The sequence below is a fragment of the Alligator mississippiensis genome, chromosome 1 (assembly GCF_030867095.1).
Source record: "Alligator mississippiensis isolate rAllMis1 chromosome 1, rAllMis1, whole genome shotgun sequence".
In the NCBI taxonomy this organism is placed as follows: domain Eukaryota; kingdom Metazoa; phylum Chordata; order Crocodylia; family Alligatoridae; genus Alligator; species Alligator mississippiensis.
The window spans coordinates 338,031,790-338,057,314 of record NC_081824.1 but is presented as its reverse complement, the minus strand read 5'-3'; the positions used below and the strand labels follow the sequence as shown (position 1 = coordinate 338,057,314).

The 25,525-nt window shown below is 42.8% G+C and overlaps 1 protein-coding gene across 5 annotated transcripts in view; it reads right to left on the bottom strand.

The window, feature by feature from the left end:
* PPP2R3B (protein phosphatase 2 regulatory subunit B''beta) overlaps positions 1–25,525 on the bottom strand; it is a 97,558-nt gene that overhangs the window by 30,211 nt on the left and 41,822 nt on the right. For 4 of the 5 annotated variants that reach the window (XM_059720942.1, XM_019485139.2, XM_059720944.1 and 1 more), the window contains 7 exons: positions 13,308–13,493; positions 9,732–9,835; positions 8,831–8,933; positions 7,910–7,984; positions 5,465–5,587; positions 2,184–2,270; positions 606–762 (listed from right to left, as the gene is read on the bottom strand). In XM_059720942.1, coding sequence (XP_059576925.1) covers positions 606–762; positions 2,184–2,270; positions 5,465–5,587; positions 7,910–7,984; positions 8,831–8,933; positions 9,732–9,835; positions 13,308–13,493 — 835 coding nt within the window. The remainder of the gene's footprint in view (positions 1–605; positions 763–2,183; positions 2,271–5,464; positions 5,588–7,909; positions 7,985–8,830; positions 8,934–9,731; positions 9,836–13,307; positions 13,494–25,525) is intronic. The other variant, XM_014600357.2, reaches the window with a different exon arrangement.

Sequence of the window (25,525 nt, the reverse complement as noted above, 5' to 3'; positions counted from 1 at the left end):
TTATTTGGGTGTAATTCCAAATGACTAGACTACAGTACGAAGGCCTCTACCCTCAGTGGGAGACCATTACATAGACATAGCTTCACTGCACTAGCTGCTGTACAAGTATGGAGCCAAATTTCTTTAAAATGTGCACCTGAAGCTCAGGTCTTAAATTCATATTTAGGCTCACTGACAAAATGGCTACATTACGACACATCCCACGGCAAAAACATCTGTTTGTGGCCTGACAAGTATCATCGTTACTTGGACATCTAATATGCTGATAAAACAATTGTTTCAGGGACAGTAAACTTACAATTCATAGGTTGTAAGTGAACTAAGATTTACAGTTCATTGAATTATGCAAATTTTAGCTTAAATGAATATTTTTAAGTCATTTTTTCCTTTAGTTGCCTGCTAAACCCAGAGGTCATGTTCATTGTTTCTCTCTGCATGATCTAACATCGTTAGCACAAAGCAGCATTAAAGTACTAACACTTTTGCCCTGTTTAGCAGTTAGCAGTGTTAGTCATTCAAAATGAGCCAGGAGTTCTGGGCTTGGCAGGTAAACAACTTCTCAATCTTTATGGAGGCTGTTAACAAAGTTGTTCCATTTGTCATACCATGATCATTATGCTGGGCTAAATCCTTCCGATCAATGTAGAGGTCATGGTCTGTATCAAGCTCCCAAAATTTGCAATATATGACATAGAAGTGCTCATAAGAGAAGTAGTCTGTCAGCTGGTTAATATCTGCTTCCTCTTCCAATAATGCCACATTCTATTAGGAAGAAAAAAAAGCTATCAATTAGCATTTTCAAAGATGCCTGTTTGTCATAGCAGCTGCTAAAAGAATGAGATCAAGACCTTGGAAGAGGAGTTTTTTCACTGGAACTGTAGTCTTCACAGACAGCATGCATAGTACAGCATGATGAGAACTGATGATTTTAACAAGCTAGGTTGAAAGCTAGAATAGTAAATATACACCTCTGAAATACAGCAATGTAAACTAAAACAAATCTGTGTTTCAGTCCGTGGCCATGTAAAGTTGTTCAGTTACTCCTGGAAGAATAATTAAATCGGTAGAAATGAAAAGTACACAGACATTCAAGCTTTTTCTCCTATGGCAAAAAATGGCCACTTCAGGAGAAAAATAACCTGATAATACCCAGGTAGAAATTGCTCCCATGAAACCAAATGTCTGCACACTTTCCTCCAGCTTATTTCTTCTTGGAGACCAGGAGTGGAGCCAGGGTAAAAGGTTAATAGTGTTCCCCAGAGGCCAGGATCACCCTACTGTGGAAAAGTTGCAGGGGGGTAGCTGCTTCTGCCTGCCTGTAGACCAGGAGGGGAGGGGAAGGGGAGGGGAGGAACAATCACAAGCTAATCCTCACCTCCTTCTCAACTGAGAAACAGGCAGTGGCTTTGCCTGCAGTTCCCTCGGCTTTTAGTGCCCAGCAGACAAGTAATGTGCAGGCAATGGCGTTGCTTCCTCTGGCCCCTGCCCTGCTGCTTAGTTGGGCAGCAGGGACAGCTGTTTAAAAACTAGCTGGGCTGGAGCCGGGCTGGGGGAGCATCTCTGAGGCTGGTTCTGATCCAACTCTCCTTCCCCTTACTCCACACATTGCTAAGCTACCCAGAGGGGGTGGAGAGTTAGAAGCCAGCCAGGCCAAGAACCAGGCTTTCCCTGGGCTAGTAGGGCAAGGCCCCCACCTGCTCCTCACACTGGAATCCCAGGTATGGAGCAGGTGGGGACTCTGCTGCAGCCTCAATCTGCTCATTCCTGGGCACCAGGAACTGAGCAGAGGAAGCTGCAATGAGAGCTCCCTGACCGTTTTTCATGCTGGTAGGGAGGGGGCTTAGCCCTGCACCTCGTCCCCCAGGAACAGGAGAGCTGGAGCAGCCCACATTTTCCCCAGAATGGGATCACCTTGGTCTGGGAAAGGCACAAGTACCAGAGAAGAGGGGGCAGTTGAGGACTGTGTCAGTACTGCTCCCTCTTCTAGAACCATTTCTAGTGGCGTTATTTTCCACTGTTAAAAATAAATGTTTGGACACAGTCATTGTTTCCTTCAAAGTTTGTTGATCCTTGGAAGAGGCTAGAACAAATGCCATTATTTGTAGTTATGCCTTTAAGTCTTTGGCTTAAGACAGTCCTGCTAGCTTAAACTCTACTATCATGTAAAATTTTAAACAGAATACCTGCAAAAAGTTGCTTTTCCGGAGCTCATTACAAGTGATTCTTCCAGACCAGGATCTATTTACTGTATAAAATATCCTCTGTATAACCTGCAAGAGACAAAACTAGTTGAAAAAGGCAACTTTTGTCTCAAGTATCTGACCAAAACACTGCTTCAAATGCAAAGAAACAAGGTCCTGCAGTCTGTTGCTACTGGGGTTTCTTGTGTTACTATTACTTTTTCCTGCCATGTTGTCCAGTTCCCCAAATTTTGTCATCAACCCCCTCTGTCTTAGTCTACCTCCTTTCTCCCTTGATTGAGGTCCTCTTGGGTTCAGATCTGGGCCCATGTGTCCACTCTTCTTGCTCCACCTACTCTTAAGTGGCCTTATCCTTTACCATTTTTTCCTTTGTGTGTAAATGATTCTTAAAATCTTTATCTTCTTCAGTATACAAATGCCTCTTGGACATTCTTTTGGTCTTCCAGTAGCATCTAAACTCATTGTTTCTAAGTGAATTTTTCCTCCTTCCTCAGCAAGCGTATCTATCTTTCCCTACCATTGATACCATCCTTTCATTCTCCCTGGGCTACATTTTAAGACACAGAATTTTTCACATGCAGTTTTTTGTTAAAATTCTGCTGCTGCATCACCAAAATCCATCTTTACCTCATTATTCTCATGTTAAAACCGTGTCTCTGCATTGTGTCTCTTGCCATAAATTGATGGCTCGAAAATGATATTTAGAGGTTTGGTTTTGGGAATTGGCTCGTAGGTAAAGTAGATATTGCATTAGAACAATGGTCCATGGGAATGGTAAGGGTTAACCGGTTTCTAAAACCTTATGTGCGACAGTTTCCTTCAAGGCCCACTGTGTCTGATGCCAGCAGACGCAGGCTGGGAAACCGAAGACATGTACCACACTGTTCCATAACATGAACAGTGTACCCAAACATAGATTAAGGGACTCTGAAGCTTTGGCACGATGTTAACGTGCCTAACTGCAGAGCCCTTGGGATTTCCAGTTTTGGTGGACAAACCAAATTAAGAGATCAGTAAATAACCAAATTAAAAAGTGTGCATGTGATGGGTTTGCTGGAACTAAGGAACATGCTGACAGGACAGAACAGAACATCTACAGTGTGATAGCCACAGGGAGACCAATCAATGATGACTGGGGATGAAGAGTCAGGGGAGAGAAAGAATACAAGAGGAGGGATTTCAGAGCAGCAAAGGAGTTCCTGAGAGGGGAACCTGAGGCCACCATAGACAGAGGGCATAACACCAGCACGTCTCACCCACCTCACTGGCGGCAGATGGGCCTCAACCCTCCAGGCTGCTGACATATGACATTCAAGAAAGAACCTCAGGGTGAAGCTCACGTATGGGCCAGATGTACCTTCCCTCTGTGACAACTCTGGGACTGGTAGGTATAGAATTGGTGTGGGTTCTTTTATTTGCCTTGCCTACATTATTCTTATCTGCTATCACCGTTTATCAATAAAATTTCCCTTTTATTGAATGGAGAAGTTATGGTCGGTCTCAGGGTTTGGGTCTGCCCGAAACAAGGTATTTGGGTCATAAATCCAGTGCCAACAATGTCTCATGGTATTATAAAAATACTATTGATTGGAAAACATTACTTGAAATTCCAACTTTCCAATTCTCCTATATTAGAATAAAAACAGTCTCAATTCCATATAAAAATAAAATTGGAAATTAGGGACAGTGAATGAAAAGTTAGTTTTTCAAAAAAAGACCTTACTGTACTTAAACCAGATTAATATTTTAAATATTACATTAATAAAATAAAGCTACTTGCAACTATACTGAAATTATGACAATGAGTATTAAGGCATATATTTTAAAAGCAATGAAAATAAAATAAACTAAAAATAATAAAGGGTTTTCTGTTGAAATTTTAAAGAAGGTTGAATCACTCAACTGGAATGGTGGATAGGAATCACTGGCTATAGTTTATGTAACAAGAATGATAAACCAGCTTTTGGCAATTATCACCTCTTCTGCTGGTACAAAAATAATATATTTCTTCCTTTATTTTACTCAGTCCACTTCAGTATCAGTATCATCATTCAAAATTAGACCAGTTGGGAGTTAAGAGAAAAAGGAAAGTTGATTTTTCCATTCTGCAAATACAAACTAAGGGGAGGTGGGGGAAGAAAGAGAGCAAGAGTGTGATCATAAGACATTATGACCAAAATAATAATAATTGAAGGGGATTTTGTTTAAACCAAATTGATTTCTAATACAGAACATATTTTGATAACTGTACTCGGTACCTCTGTTCTACTAAGCTGACCTTAAGATTTTAGCATGCTAGTTTTCTTCTTCACTAGCTGAATTATTGCTTCTATCCAAAAAGCAGCTTGATGTGCATTACAACTAATAGGAGTCAATTACAATATTTTTCAGCATTTCCTAACATGAATGTAAAAATCTGAAAAAGTTTGTTAAACTACGCAGCTAATTTAATGAGTAAAATGCCAAGCTTAGTACAATGGTTATATCTAGTTGCAAATCAAGAAAGCTTAGTGATTATTAAACAATGAGAATCAATCTTTTAGAAAAGTGACTAAAAAGTCCAAATGCAAAATAAAATTAAAGTTATTCATGTTCTCCCGTTCATTTTGAAAATCAAATCTGCTCTGGCAAAAAGATGTTAAGTTAAATATCTTTTACATTAAATTTTAAAATAGCTTAATCTGCATCACACAGCAAATTCTGCAGCTCATGCTTTGACCAGAAACAACTGTTTTGATAAGCCTAGTAAGGGGAATAGACTAGCTTGCTTCTGAAATTTAATTAGTTCAGCTTTAATTGTGAATGCGGGGAAAGCCCAGGTTTGGCTTAAACTACAAAGCAAGATTTTTTTTCAAAAGGTTTTGCCTTAGCTTTGCAACTTAATCCATTTGCATGTCATTACCTCATCTGTTACACATCTAACTTGTCTAAAAATAAAAACAAAATTAAATGTTTGTTAGAGACAACTGGAACAGTCTTGAAAACTGGGTTTCTAAAATAAACTAGAGCAGAGTACGACAAATTGAGACTTGTTTTGTTTATTATACTCCTGGAATTAATGGCTGGCTGATGCATAACTATTTTGTTTGGTACCGTTTGTAGAGAGAAAAAGAGAAGTTGTATGCAAAATGCTTATTACTTCCTGGAAATTCTAGAGATTCCATGTACAATCCTATGTAAGCTACCTACATGGAGTCCTCTGTCTTCATACAAAAACACTGTTTATACAAATTAGCCACATATGATGTCTGAAGTTTATGTACCAGATGCTGCCTATAGACTGAGGGCAAGTATTTTAGACCTCTACGTAGCAGATGGAACTGAGTGTGGTGTGGTACTGCTAAGATGCATCTGGAAGCAGAGCAGGAATCAGATTTTAAAGTTACCTAAAATAAAAAGTTGGTATTAAAACCCAGTAAAAGCTCCCTACATTTAGTTTCCTAGCAAAGTTAACACAATCATTAAAGCTGTATAAGAAATTTCTTATACAATCTTCACCCAGAATCATGTTATACAATGCTTTAATTTAAGGGAAGGTCAACCAATTACTACACTGTCAATAATAAATCAGTGCTAACATGCACGATTAACACAAGAACCAATCAATCTGTTACATTTTTTTTAAATGTGTTAAATCGTGCACATGGCTTTAGAGCCTGCACCCGGGCTGCCCTGCAGCTCCTTTCCGCTACCATTGCTGCCACCTCCAGGCCACCCAGCAGGGCAGAGGAGTCACGGGTCAGCCCAGGAGCGGGCTCCAGGTGGTTGCAGCAGGAAGGATCAAGGGAGCACAAGTACCCATCCACACACAAGCAGCACACAACCCCCCTCCAAGGCCCCCGAGCAGCTGGGCTAGCAGTGCCGACAGTTCAAGGAAGGCAGCGCTGGGCCACAGTGGGGCTGCCTGGCACCTTTGGGCCAGGTTGGGACCACCTGGGAGCTCTGGCCTGAGCAAGTCCCTGCAGATCTCCAGTCTGGGCCCTCAGGTAGCAATGGCTGCAATGGCAGCCCCACACCCCTGCGAAGGCAGCCACTGCCAGCAGGCGGGGGTAAAATTCCCATGGAGCCACCTCCTGCAGCCCCTGCACCATGCTACCCTGCATGCCTGGCCTCAGCCCAGGGCTGATGGAGCCCAAGCTGTGCCAAGCTGTGCCCAATGCTGCTGCTGAGCCAGGCGGAGCAGTCACTCTGCCCCATGTTGCCCGGGCTCTCATTGGGACCCACACGGAGCTGCTGGGAGCCCAAGCAGCACAGGGAAGAAAAAGTGGCAGCTCTGCTTGGCTTGGCAGTGGTGATGCTGGGTGCAGCTTGGGCGCCATTGGTGCTGGGCTAGGGCCAGGTATGTGGGGTGGGGGCTGCAAGAGGTGGTTCTGCAGGAATCCCGTGCCCGCAAGGGGCTGCTGTTGCAGGGGCTCAGACTAGGGATGTGCAGGGACCCGCAGGCCCAGGAGGCTTGTGCCAAACCTCCCAGGCAGTCCTAATCTGCCCCAAACCATGGGGCCCAAGGATGCCAGGCAGCCTCACCATGACCCAGAGCCACCTTCCTTGAACAACTGGGGAAGCAACTCTTCAAGAAGGCATCCCTTGAGAAGATGAGGGCCAATGGTCACATACTAACAGAGTGAAGATTTAGAGTGCACATGAAGAATTTCTTCTCCATAAGGGTAACAAAAACCTGGAACACACTCCGGGCAGAAGTGGTGCAGTCACCAGCCTTGGAGGTGGTCAAGAGGAGGCTGGATAAGCACCTCATTAACTTCCTGCCTATGGCAGGGGACCAGACTTGATGATCTTTCAGGCTCCTTCCAGTCCACTGATTCTAGAACACCCAGCACTGCCAGCCCGGCTGCTCAGGGCCCTGGATGGAGGTTGTATGGGATTTGTGGCCCACTGCCGCCTTCCTGCTGCAGCCCACATCATGCTGGGAACTGTACAGAGCAACCGGACCTGCTGAGCAAGTAAGCGGGGAAGTTCAGGCCTGGACAATGACTGGAGCAGCTGCCCCCAGCCTGGGCTGCCACTGCTGGAGTTAGGGCAGGGTGAACCCACTGCCCCTGGGGCCATGCTCAGATGGGGGGGGGGGGGCCTTGTCCTGGGCCTGAGGCAGCTCCGTGAAGACCCCGCTCAGATAGGGCAGCCTGCCAGGGAGTATGGGGGTCCCCCCCTCTCCAGGCTCCAGACACCCTGCAGGCAATCCCCCTCTCTGGGCTCCAAACCTCCCCCGACACCCTTGTAAGTTCCCCCTCCTCCACAACCATACAAAATACCTGCATACTTGCATAAATTTTGAGTTTTTAGCTGTGCAATTAAAATTGTGACAATTTTTTTTTAATCACAATTACATTTTTAATAGTTTGACAGCCCTACTAATTGCATATTATTTTTAAGTCAAATTAGAGCAGGACCTCTTTAGAAACATGTAATAGTTAGATGTTTAGCTCACTGAAAACCAGAAGACATATCGGCAGCTGTATTTGTTCTTTGGTCCATAGACTAGTGATATGAATTCAACAAAAGTATGCAGTTTAATTTAACTTTTGTCCTCTGACAGATTCTAAAGTTGTGAAAATTCCATCAGCTTTCCCCAGAAGATTTTAAGATATTATTTGAGCCTAGATTTCCCTAAAACATTTTTCACTAAAGAGATGGTCAATTTTACAAATGAACTAACTTAACATTAATGATAAAAAATGTCATTGAACACTTACTGTAGTAATGTACCGAGAATGAAATTCAGATGCTTCTTTTAAAAATGATAGGCCAGGATGACTATTCACCACATCCTATAATGATGAGAAAATGAAGTGTCCATTTACACTCATTTGATCAATTGGTACAGAATAGTTAATGCAGAATATTGCATCCAACATCTTGATGGAAATCACCCCAAATTTCACTGCTTGGCAAAGCTACGTTGTGGAATAAAACTTCAATTTTAGAATGCCTTGGGCAATGATCCCACAGTGGCATTTTTCTTAAAGTAGAATGTAGGGTAGACTGCTAACTACTTCTGCTCATTTTTTCCCCCGAAGCCATTTAGCATAAAATTCTCTAATTTTTAAACAGGCAGAGGATGACAAACACATGGGAAATAAGTGTGCACATCATATGTTGTTGTTGATGTCATCAGCAACAGGTTATTCTCCTAGTGTAGACTACAAGATGTATACAATACTGCTGAAAAGCTAGAAGGTTTCTCATGTAATCTGCTATGGGTAACTGCTTCAATAAGCCAGGTTATTCATTCAGCAGCACAATTTTAAGATTCGTAATAGTTCAAAATATTCAACTGGCGCTTCTCTTTTGCTGTTCACAATCTCAAAAGAACATCCTTAACATGACTACATCACCTGAACTCTCATTCTTAATCTTAATTAAATTCTGGTCCATCTGCTGGTCTGTGTCAAACATCTACAGTAGGATATACAGCTCTTAATTTCCTTCCTAGATAAAATATGTGATAAGTATTTGTCTGTAAAAGTAAACTGTAACAAACTAAAATCTCTAAATCACCTAAATACCAGTGTGCCACACTAAACAGTTGCCAGTAAGTTTTAGTAAAGAGCATGCATAAAGTAACTTCAAAAGGGTAGGGAGGGGGGTCATGATTAATTTTAGTTGCAATTTACTTGTAAAAATGGAATGAAGTCTTCTTGCACCAAGTAGTTGCATCCAGGGTTCATTAGAAGATGAACAAATTTTGAAGCATCGTCATGACATGTCTGTAGTATTCTGAAATGTGAAAATAAAAATTTATACCTGTTCACCAACAAAGGTGAACATGACGATTTAAATTATGCAGAGCGGCTGTAAACTGAAAATTTTAATTCAATATTCTTATAAATGTGATCACTCTACAAATCTATTACCACAACAATGTGAAGGCAGAGTTTTAGAAAGTTTGCTCTACTTTTCAGTGTTTTCACATTTCTAGGTATTGCACTAGGTCAGTCCTATTTTCCATCTCTCATACTAAACAGTGCAAGTGTTAACATAAATCAACATTGTACTCAATTTGAGCAGAGGAGTAAACATGAGGGCATAAGTTTTAAAATGAAGACCACAGCTCTTTCTTTGGTATCTGGAGGAGAGACTAGAAAGAAGCGTCCTGCCAGAACTGTTGACTTATGTTTGCAACTTTGATCCACATTTCACCACTCCCCCCCCTTCTCCTCAAGACTTACACTTGGAACATTAGGAACTTGTCACTTACCACACTGCACTGTCTACCACAGTAAATACCAAGATTTTATTCACTGTCCATGTAGAACTTGTTAAAAATTTACTCTCAATGATTGTCAAGTCAGTCCCAAGGCTGCTCTGACAGTTGGAGCACCTTAGATATTCTACCAACCCTCCTCCACTCTGTCCTGTATTTGGCTAGCCTTTTCCATTCTGTCAGTTGAAACAGACAGAATTTATGGAAAAAATTCTCTCCTCCCACCCCTTCTCTAGCCTGGATCTCAGAGCTTAAAATGTCATCAGTTAAATTTAAGAAATATAGCATCTCTGAAAAAGCAACCTACTTACTTTCGCCACATCGCAACAAATTTATGAACCGACACATGTCCTGTGCGTTCACCTCCAACACAATAAAACAAGGGACCTTTCCAGTAAAATGGGCATTCACATGCCTGAAAATAAAGCACAAGACAATACAGCAAGTCAGTTAAATGACTACTTATCTGAGGGTTACTCCCTCATTAAAAAAAAAAAAAAGATTATGAATAACATACTGCTAGCATATGGCTAACTGCCAGATCCAAAAGGTATTTATGTGCCTGAACTCCCACTGACATTATGAGAGTTAAGGCACTTAAGGTATTTAGATGCTTAACTCCTGCTTTCTTACATCTAGCACTATGCCAATATCCTGGGACAGCAGGGGCCAGATTCTAATCTACTTATTGGGCATGTAAGTGGGCTTAGATGCCCCAGTTAGATTCTACTCTATCCTACTTGAGACCCTGAAAAGCTATTACCATATTTTATCTCATTTAAACACTGCCCCTTTCCCCCAGATATGATGACATTCACATTTTCAGAAAGCCCAAGAAGGAAAAGAGCTCTTGCTTTACAGTATGGGTAGGTAACTAAGGTTTGGGATCTCCAGGGGCTGAAGGGCTGTGTGCTGGGGCCCTGTGGGGTTTGAGAGCTGTGAGCTAGGGCTGGGGTCTACGCACTGGCCTCGATGCTGTACATGGCAGGCTATCCCAGCCATACCAGCACTGGGGCCAGAACCACACGACCAATTCTGACCCAGCTGTGCCACTGCTTGCTCCAGAATTGTGTGCGACCCAGTACATTTCACTGGAGCTAGTGCATAGTCCTGGACCCAACATGCTGGGTCCAACTCAGCGTAGGACTCCAGAGCCAGTATGCTAGGTCTGGCCCTGGGCCAATCTCACATGTCAGCACAATTAAGCAAGTGGTTAGGGAAGAGGCCTCCCTATGGTTCCAGAGATTCAGCAACAGAGGGTGTGGGAGTGAGAAGAGGCAGGGTTAATCGCTAGGACTCCTGGAAGCACAGTAATTAATGCTGCCACCCCTTCTCTTGCCTGCCAAGTTTTTGGAACCCTCATATATAATGCACACCTTAGTTTTCCCTCATCTGGTTTTGGGGAAAAGGTGTGGGTTATATGAAAAAAAATAATGGAAATACAGAAGGGTCCTTTTCCTCCATACTGTTTTTGTGACTCAGTCTTAAGGGTTAAATGACTGTTACAACAGTACATGTATTAATGAATTGTCAGAGCCTTAAACAGGATAGAACAGAACCATGCTCCAGCACCTAAATCACCTAAACTTAGATGCCCAATAGGTGGAACAGGATCTACCCGCAGCTCTCTACTACATAGAGCGGCAGGGTTCAGCCTGTATCGATCCACTTTTTCTGGAAACTTTTGGAAGATTACGTTTATTGCCCAGCTTTACCTAGTACGGTAAACTTCAATTGGAACAATACTGTTAGGGACAGATCTAAAAAAGGCCTCGGGTAAAATCTGTGGGCATTTATACACGTGCTCCAGGTGTGGGCTCTTTAATTAGAGCGGTTTCAAGAGCCGCTCGGATTAAAGCGCTCAGAGCATCCTGTGCATTAGTGCCCCCCGTGCTGAAAAATGGCAGTGGAGGCACTTTAACTAAAAGTTCATTCAGTGCCTTCCTGCTTTACTGAAGCTTGTTTGAGCTTTTGTTAAAGCACCCCCGCCACCATTTTTCAGCATGGGGATGCTGATCCACATGATGCTAGAGTCTGTTGGTTTACTGTGCTCCAGCAGACTCAATTAATTATAATTACAGGGTGACAGAGCAGCCTCACTGCACATGTATAGGCATCCTGTGTGCCCAAGTTCAAAGCTGCAACTCCAAACCCCCTGCTTAGCAGCTATTTAAGGCTGGATGCTTGAACTTATTCAGTGCCTTCCTGGCTTTACTTCAGTACTCAGGGCATCTAAAAAAAACTCTGCTTTTGTACACATCTAAACCAACTCTAGCCTTAATAGTTTTATGCCGGAATCAAGACTTGCTTCCTCTTCCTGGGTAAGCTGCAGAGTCAGGCTCTGATTTCCTAGCTCCACATTATAATCCTTTCCACACAAGTTAACTGTATCTGCAGCAAGAGGTAGAGGAGTGGTTGTACCTCCTCTGTAATCTAATAGTCTGGGTCTTCTCATGGGAGGTAGAAAATTGACTGAGAAGGGCATTGAACACAGCTCTCCTGTTTCCTGGGCAAATGGACAAACCACTTGGTTCCCACATTTATGGACTACCCATCATTTTCAAGAGCCATATTTACAGGATGACAGAAAACCCTGTTTTGCTGTGGATGTGGACATAGATGCTTACCCCCACAAAAGGGAATATCAGAGGCTAGGTGTTGAGGGGGTAGAAATGGTTTCCCCTGAACAAGTGTGCTTTTACTCTGTAGGATTTTGGACACAGATGTGTCCAGTGCTTCCTGTTGGCTTGCTGTAGAGTACCTTGATTAGGCTTTTTGGCAGACTCCTCAGAGAAGCACAAACTCCACATACTATGCATGTGGAAAGTTACACACACAGGGTACTAGATACCAGTTTAGGGGCCAGGCACCTAAAAAGCGAAGTCCTTTATTAGATCTGGCCATTGCTTGTTAACATACCGTGTAGCCAGGTAGGTTTTCATGGCAAAAGGAAAGAAGCTGACAAACTTCTCCTCCCCCATAATCTTTTATACTTTTGAGAAATTTCTCTCCTCCAGTGAAACAGTATATTTTCATATACTGAATATTAATTGTAAAGCAATTATAGTCTGCAGGTTTGTTCTAGTTTTATTCCTTGATCATTAAATTGTATACTAAATGAACTCCTTTGACACATTTGCCATTTATAATAAAAATTAAGAAAGAAAATGAAATGAGTTTGCCATTAATATTATACAGAAGGAAAAAGTTATTTCTCAAACTTAAAAATCTGTATTTTGGTACTCTGGAGAAGTTTTGTGTGCTATAGTCCTTCAGTAAACGCTATACTTTATTGCAAAGAGAAGGGAATTATGGATTTCAGTGCTTAATAAATCCAGTTCTGACTTCTTTCCTCATCTAATATAGTTGGAAAAATGACTTTGTGCTTTAACAAAAAGTAACTTTTTATTGTGGCACATCCATACAGTGCATTAAAATTTTAAATCTACACTGTATAACCTAGCTAAACAATTTAAGCAATAGCTTGCTTAAAAAATATTTTTAGTAGTACCACAACTGACACTATCAAGTCATGAGACAAAACTTGGTATTGAGATGCAATGATATTCTTCTGATATTTATGGTACTGTATGGAACAGGTCAATGCAGACTTTGGAAGCTCAAGAACTAAGCTTTATAGCTCATTTTTCCAGTTTTAGTTTTCTACAATGCTGATTTGGTTGAGCCCCACCCAAAAAGTTAATTGAAGATGAAGAAACCCACTGCCTTCAATAGGCTATGAAACAGATCTATATGAATGTATTTGATTGGCATAGCCTTATTTCAATTTTATTAAGATCACAGAACAGTTAACATAGGAAAACTTAAAATATATGTATCCTTTCTATAGTCACCATACAAAATACAAGCACACAGTAAATCCTCACCTTTGCAACTTTGCCCATGTCTTCTAAAGTTGCTCTCTCATTTGGAAACTGAGAGAAAGTCCTCTCTATTTTAGTAATTACAGCATCTATATTCACTTTTTCTTTTGGAAGTCCCCGAGGAAAATAAAACGATGGAATGGTTTGGCTAAGTGCTGGTGGTAAAGGTTCTTCCTTCTTTGTCTGAACCTAAATGTAAATACATTTGACAGTGAGAAATTAAATTGTACATAATACTGAATTGCACAAATTCAAGTTAAGAAACGTTTCATCTAGTTACACAAACCATTATAGCACTTCTACAGAAAAACTGTCACATGAGATAGAACAAGCTTTTTGGGGATGAAGAAAGTAGAAAAACGTTTCTAGGAATCTTTTAAGTGTGATGTGTGCCATCTAGAACAGAGCTGTCCAACTTAAGTCATGGAGGCTATATCAGGCATTTTGCAAAAATGCTCCCCAAAATTACTGCAGCACAATTCACCTGTGTGGGTATCCCCTCCACTGCTACATTATGCAGGGGCAAAAAACCCCCTCCTCCTCAACACATGACTTGGATGCCCCTGGGTGCAGCTGAACTTACCCTTAACTTTCTACACAGTTCCATCCCTGGCAAAGGCAAAAAGCAGAAGCTGGAGACTCCAGCTGCTGATGCAGATAGAGCAATGACAGGAGTGACAGGTGAGAGCCTGGGACCACATTAACCCTTAACAGGCTGCATGTGACTAACATGTCACTAGTTGCACAGCCATAATTTAGAACATACCCAGTTCAAACCAAAAAAAGGTCATGAGGAGAAAGTTTCTTTGACCTGAAAAAAGTGACACTAAAATATCATTTAAGGAAAGTGTCACTCCTTAGGGTGCTTCTCCATACACAAATGCAAGAAGGTAAAAAGGCCTTTGCATTAGAAATGCGAGAATAACATTCTTTACAGTTAAAATTTTCAGGTAAGCTACTCCAGTGCCTTTACTAGCTTTGGTAACGATAATTTACCTTACTCAACCAGAAAGAAAGAACACTAGCTTAAAAATAAATCAACATAATAAGGCAACAGAGGCTCCCTGTACGTGTTACAGGTATTGTGCAATTAAATGGTTAGTTGAGCAATTAACAGAGACCAGCGACGCATGGAAAGTAGCTATCATGCCATAAAAAGGTCCAACCAACTATAAAGTTAGACCCTGAAAATGTGCACTAACTTGATAGTGGTTGCTTTCCATCTTTAATTTGCAAGTGTAGCAAGATCTCTGCTGCAGCTGGGAGCCCTGTCTGGCTGGGAGCCTGGTCAGCTCAGGGGAGCACCATGCCCACCTGGGGCTGGGAGTCCTGTAGCTGAGGGGACTCAGATCCAGCAGCAACAGATTCTGGGTCTCAGCAATGCTCCAAGGTGCTGGTGACCCAGTGATCTGCAGGTGCAGACGCAGGGTCCTGACAGCAGTAACTAGTGTCCCACAGTACCTGTGGTCTCTCAGCCCTGGGGACACACCACACTTCCGGGGCTGGAAGACTGTAGATGGTGCCATCTCCCAGCCACAAAGGGGTTCCATGGCCGGGAGATGGCAGCAGCTGCATCTCCCAGCTGTGGGGCTGCATGAAATGCCCTCATAACTGGGAGCCTCTCAGCTGAGGGGGCTCCTACCCATTGGAGCTTGCTTCTTGCTGGTGCAAGAGGAGCCTGCAAACAGAAGACAAAGAACTTGGGCGATTCCTGGCAGAGATCACTAAACTAAGCATGTTCTATTGATTAACTATTTAACCGATGCAATTAGAGAAGGTTAAATGGATAATTTTTTTTTAAAAACAATATTTACATCCCTATCAGGGACACAAGTTCCTTCAAAAAGTCTTAGATAAATAACATACAAGAATCTTGACAATATCAGAAACTCCTAAACCCAAAAAGTCTTCATGGCAAGACGTCCGACACCTCTTAGCTAGGAACTGTTTCTAAGAATAGCTTCTAGGGTTCCCTAATACAGGACAAAGTGGAAAGTGCTCAGAACTTAACTCCCTATTGACTACTTGGAAGCAACAAGTACCAAGCAGTCTACTGGAATAGATCAGCATATGCAGAAAGATGGCACTTCTGCCTCAGTGCCAGTGTTTTGCCCATATCTGGTTCCCTTAAATGACAAGAATTACTTCCCATCAGAACTGTACCAGAAGACTTCTTTGGTACAAACAATCTATACTTTTACATCAGTCCACAAGGCTGAGACAGAAGGAAAAGCTCTTTTCTCTGTAAGGGTCCATGAACATGACTGCTTGAAGGCAACCATCACTTCCCATATCTCAGCTCTCACACAAGGACTTCTATGAGCTGCTTTTAGAAGCTAAATCTTGTGCATCACAGATGAAGAGGCCAACTCAAAGCAACTAGGCTCCTATGCAGGTGGTATCTCATGGGAGTATAAATATTCACTTCCAATCCAAATGGATGCAGGAAATAAAAAGCTGAAGAGGCGGTACATGCAAGCATCTCTCAGTCATTATATTAGTTGTTCATGTACTTTTTCCAGTTCGTTTAATTTTTCTTTTTCTAAGACTGGAAAAACGAGGCATTGCTAAATTCAGAAAAGTTATGGAGGGGTACCTCATATCTAAAAAGGCTAAGACCCTGCCCTAAAGCCAAACAAAAACAAGTTTGGAAACTTCGTGGGAAAGACACTGTGCTATTTGATCTTGCTGCTGCAACTTTCAGTCTGGAGATCAGCCCTATAATTTGAATTTTCTTGCTTAAGATTTTAAAAATCAATATTAAAGGATTAATTTAAAAACTGTTTATAAATTAAAGTTACCAAAAGACGCTCATGTTCAACCAAGTGAGAAACTCCAGCATACAACTTGCCAAGCCATAAGATTATGAAATATTTGGAGCCAAGGGAAATTGCTTTTTAAAAACCTGGCTACATTTCAGTTAATTATTTTCATGATGTGTTAAAGTGTCATAGTATGGAGTCAATTTGACATATTAGCCTCTACAATGAACATATGTAAAGGCCAGAATCAATAGTTTGATTGTACTGCAGCCTCCTTCTTATTTGCAGTTTCATACTAACAGCTTGAATTATTTATTTACGATTTAAAAAAAGCCAATAGTAAGTTACCTGCTAAGAAGAGTTACTACAGTATTTCATTACAACCTGCCTGACATCTGATTCACCAGGTACCTGCCAGACCTGACCTCTTATATTTCTCTTTTCCTCCCTTCTCCTTCCCCTCCTTTTCTAACTTTTGTTTTCCTAACTTCCAGCTATTTACTTTTTCACAGACAGCCTCTTTTATACCTTGAAAATCTACTATTGTAGAGTCTCCCTTACTCACTTTTGGCTCTCCCCCTCCAATTTTCCCCAACCCCTTTCCCTGCTCTACCTTTTGTTTTTTTAACTTCCACCCATGTACATTCTCAGTGACATCTTGTCACACTTCAGCTTCTTTCATTCCTTGGAGTTTCAGAACAGCAGAGACTCCCCATGCCTGAAGAAGGGTGATTGCACCCGAAAGCTTCCAAAGAACTTATTCCCAGCTACTCAGTTGATCTAATAAAAGATACCACGCCTACCCAAAGAACCTTGCCTGCCTGCACCTTGAAAAAGGAAATTTAAAATAAACTGTTTAGTACAGATGGCCAACTTTCATTCCTGGCCTATAAAATGACATAAGGATTCTTAAAGGCACAATGAACAGAAAAAGCACGTGACACTGTACTGGAGGATACCTTTAGCATTCATCTGCTTAGGCTGGAGATTCCACACAGATTTAAAAAACAAACAAACAACTGGCTGCAACTGAAACAAAGTATTTAAGTCAGGGAATCTACTTGCAGCCAAGGTAAGTTAGCTGTATTTGAGAATTTAAGTGCATCACCACTCACAAATAAATTAAAATTTGCACATGGTAATGGACTAGATCAGGGATCCAAAAGCTTTTTATCCAAGTGATTAACCAAGTTACAGCAGCTTGGTCCTATAGCAGGTCATCACCCCTATTTTCCTCCCCTCCACCCCACTGCTGCATGCTGCTAATTACCAATTCTCAACAGTAAATGCTGCAAACCATAGGATTGAATCTTGCCACAGACCGGAACCAGTCTGTAGGCTTGTAGGTTGTTGATTTCTGGATTTAAATGACCCTTGAAATTTCTTCCCCTATGATTCATTGGCAGCAAGGCTACTACAAACCTGTCAGATCCAAGGTTCAAAAGTGGCAGTGTAGGCAATGAAAGTACCTGGGGCATTTGTATACATGGCTGTGCTACAGCGCTGGGCACGTTTAAAAGCGCTTGGTGTTACAGTGCATGCATTTGTATAAATAGCAAAATGAATGTTAGCCCTGCGAAAATGGCAGCAGTGCACTTTTGAACAAAAACAGCTTTGATGCATTTTGCACTGCCATTTTCTGAGCTCTGATGTGCATTTTGCCATTTGTACAAATGCACCCAACGCTGCAATGCATACATCAACTTGTGTCATGCCAGATCTGTGGTGTCAGAGCAGACAAGTGTATGTGTATAAATGCCCATTACTAGACAAGTTTATTGGAGACTATGTGTCAGGAAAGTCCTTTCAAACATTACAAACCATAGAACCTCTTCAGGTCCAGGAGTTCAAACTGGCAATTTGCTGAGCAGACTACGTCTGCTAGGACATGATAGCAAATACTCTTGTGCAACACCACATCTGACCCCTCTTTCCTCGTTTGACTACTTCAGGGTCCTTCATCTTCCACAGCACATGAAAAAAAAAACTGGTCAGCACTTCAAAATATGCACATACAAGACTCAAGAAAAAGGATAACAGGCAAAAAAGCCTTGAAATGAAGTCTTTAATTAGTACAACTCTTCAATTTAATGTATTATTAAAACCTTAGAGTCTAAAATTGCAGACCTCTAATCAGAACCTGCTTGAATGAATCTGAAGGAATTTCAAGCCATGCTATCTTTGTATTTCCTCTCTTCTCCAAATGGTAGGAAGGTCGACTGAGCAGCAAACTTTGGTCTTGAGCAAAAATTGAGATTAGAAATTAGCGTCTCAGTTTAAAAAGAACCAACTACTGCCTTCTCTGCAGTCTTAGATGTAGGTGGTTCTCTTGGGAATACTCATTTCAAGCATTTCTCACTACCAGAGATTTCTGAATTTAGCTCTTTGTTCATTAACCTCGCCACTGTACCTCACTTGGCAAAGTATGGATGCCTGACTGATTACCAAAATGTGGCATGTGTTGATGGTCAGAGCCTTTAACCATTATTGCTACAGGCTTTTAAAAGAGAAAGGAGAGAGGGTACCTGGCACAATAACAGAACCATAGAAGGACACAGGTTATTCCTGAAACCAAGGGAAGGACCACTGTACACTCTTCAGACTGACATACAGGCTGGAGATATTAAGTAAATGAAGGGAATAATCCCAAAGAACCTTAAGTTTCACTTCCTTACAGAGTAATGGCCTTGTTACACATTAATTTTAGGTGGATCCTAGAGCTTTTGGCCACTGGACTGTTCACACACTAACACCTAAAACTAGTTTTAAGTGCACCTTGGGTGGCTTAAAGTTAGGGCACTCCAAGGCAGGTGCATCTCTGATCCCCCAGCTCATGTTCCACTAATGTGTGGCTACTCCCCACATATAAACTGCTCAAGTTGCAGTCATCCAGCATACCAGGATGCCCCCTCATACCCTCTTGCTCTGTATAGACAAAATTTCCACCCCCTGAACTCTATTGCCCAAGGGGCAGTTCTCACACCAAGACAACTCCCCCTCCCACCCCCAGGGGTGCAATCTGGCACAAACAACCTGCAGAGCACATGACAGCTAGCCAGGCTTCAGGGCACAGATGGGTCCATGCGTATAGTCTAGGGGAGCATGGGGGAAACAAGGTAGGGGGCCAGACTGGGTCCCCAGGAGCTGGGGCTTCCTTACCAGAGCAGAGGCAGTAGCTCCCCAAGAAGAACCTTCTTTCACTGCTACCACATCCCAGCAAGCCTAGGAAGCATGACCAGTATGCCCGTACCCTAGTCCCAATTTATTAAAAACCATGAGACTTTTAATTTACTTCCTCCATTTCTTTTTAAATTCTCACCTCCTACCTCCACACACATTTTTTATTTTATCCTCTGGTGGCTGACTTCATTTCACCACCCTTTCAACCTCCATTTTCTTTCTACCTCTCATTTTATTACCCACCCCAAACCCATTAACTCTCTGCCTCCCAGTTTCATGGTCCCCTGTCAACCCATCTCTCACACCCCCACATAGAGCAGGGATAGAAGCCTGTCCTGGCTCACCAGCCCTGCAGTGGCAACTCACAGCTGTAGCTCCTAGTCAGGACCCTGCTTGCCAGCCCCCTAGTGGCTAGTAACAGCTGTGCAGGTGGGGGACAGTCAGAGGAGGTTTTTAGCCTTAAAGTCCACTGCTCTAAAAACCTGAGCTAGCACTAACGCCAATTAACGTTTGAGCAGCTCAAAGTGCAATGTGTAACAAGGCCCTAAAAGTCAAGGGAAAGTTAATTAAGGTGTTTATTGCAAAAGCAAATGCACTTAAACCACTTAAAAATACATTTAGGGAACACACACACAGATCAAGACATTAAGTGGAATAAAAAACTGTTGGTATTTTCACTGTACAATACTTGTATCAAGACAAAATGAGTCTGAATCAATGCTTGCATTTCATAGCATTGTACACATGCATGCACATTATTACAAGTACAGCTGTATAAAGAAAGAGCAGTGTTCAAGAATGAACAAAAACAAAAAGGCAACACACAGGTCCTCTCTCTTATTTGATCGATAAATTAATGAAAGTCAAAATTGTGACCCAATTGGAAGCAAGACCAAGAAGCCTTACCCAGGAAAGAAGGGGAGAAATTCCCTTGAGGGCAGGGGGAAGGGAAAGGAAAGTAGTTGCTAAGCTCTTATCCCACATTTTCATCAATTCAATGAATTCTAACATTAAGATCTGAATGAAGCTTTTGTTCAAATTTAATGGCTATTGTAATGCTGAGCTTCTCAAATGGTTGCTTATACTCTGCTTATAGTAGTAAGAGACATCATATTTGCTATGTTATTTGTCTCATGAACATAAAATGCTGAGCTTGTATTGCATTGTACTCTTTATGAAAGAAATTTTGCATTTAGTAATGTGTGTCCCCACCCCAAGACAGTTAGAGACTTGCAGCTACAAAACTAGAGGGCAACAGGAAGATGGAGTACAACCCTCCTTTTTAGGCCTGCTTATTAACAACATCTACTTGATATTCACAATTATACTGTTATCTCCAGTTGAGCTAAGTCACAAACTATGCCTTCAAGTATGAGCTTTTGGCTTTACTCTTGAAGTGAACTAGATACAGCAGTTAGTTCTATATACTGAAATTCAAGTTCTACCTAGAAACATGACCACTATCAAAATGTTCAAAGAACATACTGAACCTCTAAATGAAGTTTAAGGGGAAAAAAGGGGGGAGGACAGGAATGGCTATCAGGGTGCAAGTGGAGATTTTCAAAGACTTGTTACAATTCCCAGCAAAGTGCAAGATATAGGTAACTTGTTATTCAACTTTTTTGTATCCAAGTACAGGAGAAATTAAAAAAAAAAAGTTTGACTGAAGTCTATACAGCCTCACTAGAGAGAGCTAGCCAAAACATCTTCAAGCATGAAATGTGAAAACGCTTTATTTACAAATCACGTGTATACAGCTATTTACAGCAGAGGTAATAGTTTGATGCAGTCTTGTGTCAGGTCTTCTGTTTTGCCACCCAAAACTTCCTGCTAACTTCAGAGTTGGCAGGAAGATAACACTTCCTACACACTGCATATCCAGAAAGACTTACTCCGTGTCACTCTTACCCCTTTGTTAGTCGATTTAAAATTTTATACAACGTTATGATAAAATATTACAAACTCAAACTAACATTTCTCAGTCACTCAGTGATCATTTAAGCAAATCTCCCAGCTCTACTATAAATAAATGACAGCTTCTCTTCACCTATATTCTTATCTACAATGGACTATTTGGCCTCCTGGTTACATTCTCAGGTAACCTGTGAATTTGGTTCAAATAGTCTCCATTCTTATTTTCCTCATATCATCCTCATTGTCCAGCATTTTGAAGCTTTTTTGATTCCTTAAGATTTGGCCTTCCTCTGTGATCATCAAATAAATTTCTCTTTGTCTACTGCAGTTAACTCTAATCCAGCATCCATTTTTCCAAAACATCACACACAATCTTTGCTTTAATAACAGTGGAAGTGGCCTTGATCATTTGCTTAATTCTGCATCTAGTCGTACTTTCCCAGGCTTTTTTGCACTATCGCAGACTCCTTTGTGACCTTTCCTTTCTGGCCTGTGTCAGGTAGTCAAGTTTTTATGTGCTTAGTGTAGTTTCATAGGTGACTTTCCACACTTACAAATGGTGTAACTCTGAAGTGAGTAGTGCCAAGCAGAAATATTCTCCTTCCTCCTTTGCTGTTTTAAGTGGGTTCTTCAAAATGCATACTCCACATTTTGTAGATCTATTGCCTTGAGGCAATATTTAATAATTGCCTAATTAATCATCAGTAATTACAGTCCTTGGAATTCCATGGCAAGCAAATATAGATTTAACATGCCTGACAACTGTTGTTGCTGTGATATCTTCAAACATCACTACCTCTGGGAAACTGATATAGTAGTGTATCATAATCAGGTAGTATGTTTTCCCACACTGAACAGATCCATCCCTACTTTGTCCTATGGAATAGCAAATCGCTCACGGGGTATCATTGGCTTTTTTTGCTGGACATTCCTGTAGTTCTGTCATGTTTCACACCTTCTCAACATGTCCAATATCACTATTCATCCATGGCCAAAAGACATAGATTCATAGATGTTAGGGTCGGAAGGGACCTCAATAGATCATCGAGTCCGACCCCCTGCATAAGCAGGAAAGTGTGCTGGGTCTAGATGACCCCAGCTAGATACTCATCTAACCTCCTCTTGAAGACCCCCAGGGTAGGGGAGAGCACCACCTCCCTTGGGAGCCCGTTCCAGACCTTGGCCACTCGAACTGTGAAGAAGTTCTTCCTAATGTCCAATCTAAATCTGCTCTCTGCTAGCTTGTGGCCATTATTTCTTGTAACCCCCGGGGGCGCCTTGGTGAATAAATCCTCACCAATTCCCTTCTGTGCCCCCGTGATGAACTTATAGGCAGCCACAAGGTCGCCTCTCAACCTTCTCTTGCGGAGGCTGAAGAGGTCCAGTTTCTCCTTGTAGGGCTTGGTCTGCAGGCCCTTAACCATACGAGTGGCCCTTCTCTGGACCCTCTCCAGGTTATCCGCATCCTTCTTGAAGTGCGGCGCCCAGAATTGCACGCAGTACTCCAACTGCGGTCTGACCAGCGCCCGATAGAGGGGAAGTATCACCTCCTTGGACCTATTCGTCATGCATCTGCTGATGCACGATAAAGTGCCATTGGCTTTTTTGATGGTTTCGTCACACTGCCGACTCATGTTCATCTTGGAGTCCACTAGGATTCCAAGATCCCTTTCCACCTCTGTGCCACCCAGCAGGTCATTCCCTAGGCTGTAGGTGTGCTGGACATTTTTCCTCCCTAGGTGCAGCACTTTGCATTTCTCCTTGTTGAACTGCATCCTGTTGTTTTCTGCCCACTTGTCCAACCTATCTAGGTCTGCCTGCAGCTGTTCCCTGCCCTCCGGCGTGTCCACATCTCCCCATAGCTTTGTGTCATCTGCAAACTTGGACAGAGTACATTTCACTCCCTCGTCCAAGTCACTGATGAAGACATTAAAGAGTATCGGTCCAAGGACCGAGCCCTGCGGGACCCCACTGCCCACACCCTTGCAGGTCGAGACCGACCCATCCACCACAACTCTCTGGGTGCGACCCTCTAGCCAATTCGCCACCCACCGGACTGTGTAGTCATCCACGTCACAGCCTCTTAACTTGCTCACTAGTATGGGGTGGGATACCGTATCGAAGGCCTTCCTGAAGTCTAAGCATACGACATCCACATCTCAGGCTCCGATTTGGTCATTCCCAGATGTCCTTCATGTATTTCTTCCAAACTTCTCATCACTGCAGAAATCACAACATGTGTACCCTTCATGAGCACACCTTAGATCACAGTTCATTTTTATGAGGATTTTCTTCCTCTTACTTGATGTTTGTTATCACTGTTTACAAAAGTTTCATCTTTGGTAGTTTCCATCACCAGTTCATCCCAAATGCCTGGAGATACATTCCATGATGCTTTAATCACATTTGCATGGACAGTTAGTTACAAACTGCTACAGATTATCAGGTTGTGTGGACTGTTGGACAGAGGGTATGGCTCTTGAAAGCTTGTCTGCCAACACCAAGTGGCATCCAGCTTAGAACTTTAGTTGTACCAGGCTTCGGCAATTTCCTTGATGGTGCATCCAAGTCCTTTTTTAAATATTTCAGTTAGTGGTTTGTGTAGGGTTACCATATCTCCAGGTCCAAAAAAGGACACCTGTCACATGGGGGGAGAGAGGGAGGGGAGGGGGAAGGTGCAGTGACATGCTGGTGCCCTGCCCATTCTGTTGCTCCTTACTGCCAAGTCACAGTGCTCCCTAGCCCTGATGCTGCCTTCACTCCCAACCCACACACCCAACCCCTGCCAGGGCCCCTCACTCCCGACCTGCAACTCCCACCCCCCCCCGGCCCCCGCTGGTGACCTCACTCTTGAACCGCAGCCCCCTGGTGCTGCCAGTGCCCCCTGCACTCCCAACTCAGTCTCCTGCACTGCCCATGCCCCTCGCTCCCAACCTGCAGCCCGCTGTTCCCCAGCCTCAGAGGGGCCCTAGCTTTCCCTATACTGACCAAGCTGCAGCACGGTGGCTGTGATTCATGAAGGCGGCGATGGCATGTTGGGTTCCAGCACCAGCTGGAGGGAAGAGAAGGGGAAGTCTTGTGGCACCCTCCACCCTGGGATGGGGCTGCCACTCTGGGCCAGGCAGCCTGGCCAAGGCCTCCCTTCCCTCTGCCTAGGCAGCAGCTTCTGGCCATTTGGCTGGACACTGTTACCAGCCGGCCAGATTTCCCCGCTGCCCCAACCCCTTTCTCCCATTGGAAGACTAGGCAGCCTCCCTTCACCCCACTCCGCCCCCCCCCCCGGGGTCTTATTGCAGCCCTATCCCCCGATCCCTCTGCCTTGAACAAAGTGTCCAGGATTTTGCTTTGCTCCGCTGGTGGGAGCAGAGGAGGGTGACTGGAGGCAGCAGGGAACAGCACATGGGTCTTCACACACCTCCACAGCTGCATGCAGGTACATCTGTGCTCCCTGCTCCCAGCAGCGGAGCAAAGCAAAAACCTGGACATTTGGTCAGATTTAAAAAACCCGCCCAGATGGATATCAGAGGGCTCAAAAAGAGGACATGTCCAGGAAAACCTGGACGTATAGTAACCCTAGCTTTGTGACTTGTTTCTGTAAAGAATCTGACAGTGCAGTAAGTCATGGAATCTTGAACATCCATAAACCAGGCCAAGGGGGTCTTTTTCAATTTGTTCATATACTTTTTCTGCAGCTGTCATAGCCATAGGAGCATGAGACTGGCAATCAGTCAATACCATGATGCTATAATAGTATTGCTCCCAATCCATTCTGAAGTGCACAGAGCTGTCTTTTAAAATCAGAGCTGCCCACATCGCTCCCAAGAACAGAACTGCTTTAGTTGAGCAAGAATATGCTGGCTTCAATAACCAACATAGGGAGCAGATGAACTGTACGAGTCAGACAACCTTCCTCCCTTCTCTGTTCTTAATCCAGTAAGTGGTGCTCTGCAAGGTTAAACGTTCTTTTCTGACATTTTGATAATCTGATAGAGCACTGATTTCTCATCTAGAGATTTCAGTATTGTGGATTACATTTTACACAGGCAGCCATAGGGAGCAGGCTTCTGATCCTGATCCCGAGAATACCGGCCACAGAAATTACTTGTATAGAAGTTTAAGAATATTTTAAAACTATCTTCCTGATCCAGCAGTTGCAACAAGAAGTCAACCTCACCAACAACCTCTTTGCCACTTGCTGATAATATTCAAAAACTACTGATCGTATTTTTCAGTCCATCAATGCTTCTGGCTTTGCCTGGGTAGGTGCTAGAAGAAGCCCACTGTTCCAGATTCTGGATTGGATCAAGAGCATGGAAAGAAAGATACTCTGAAAGAAATCCATTACCGTATATTAATGAGACCTAA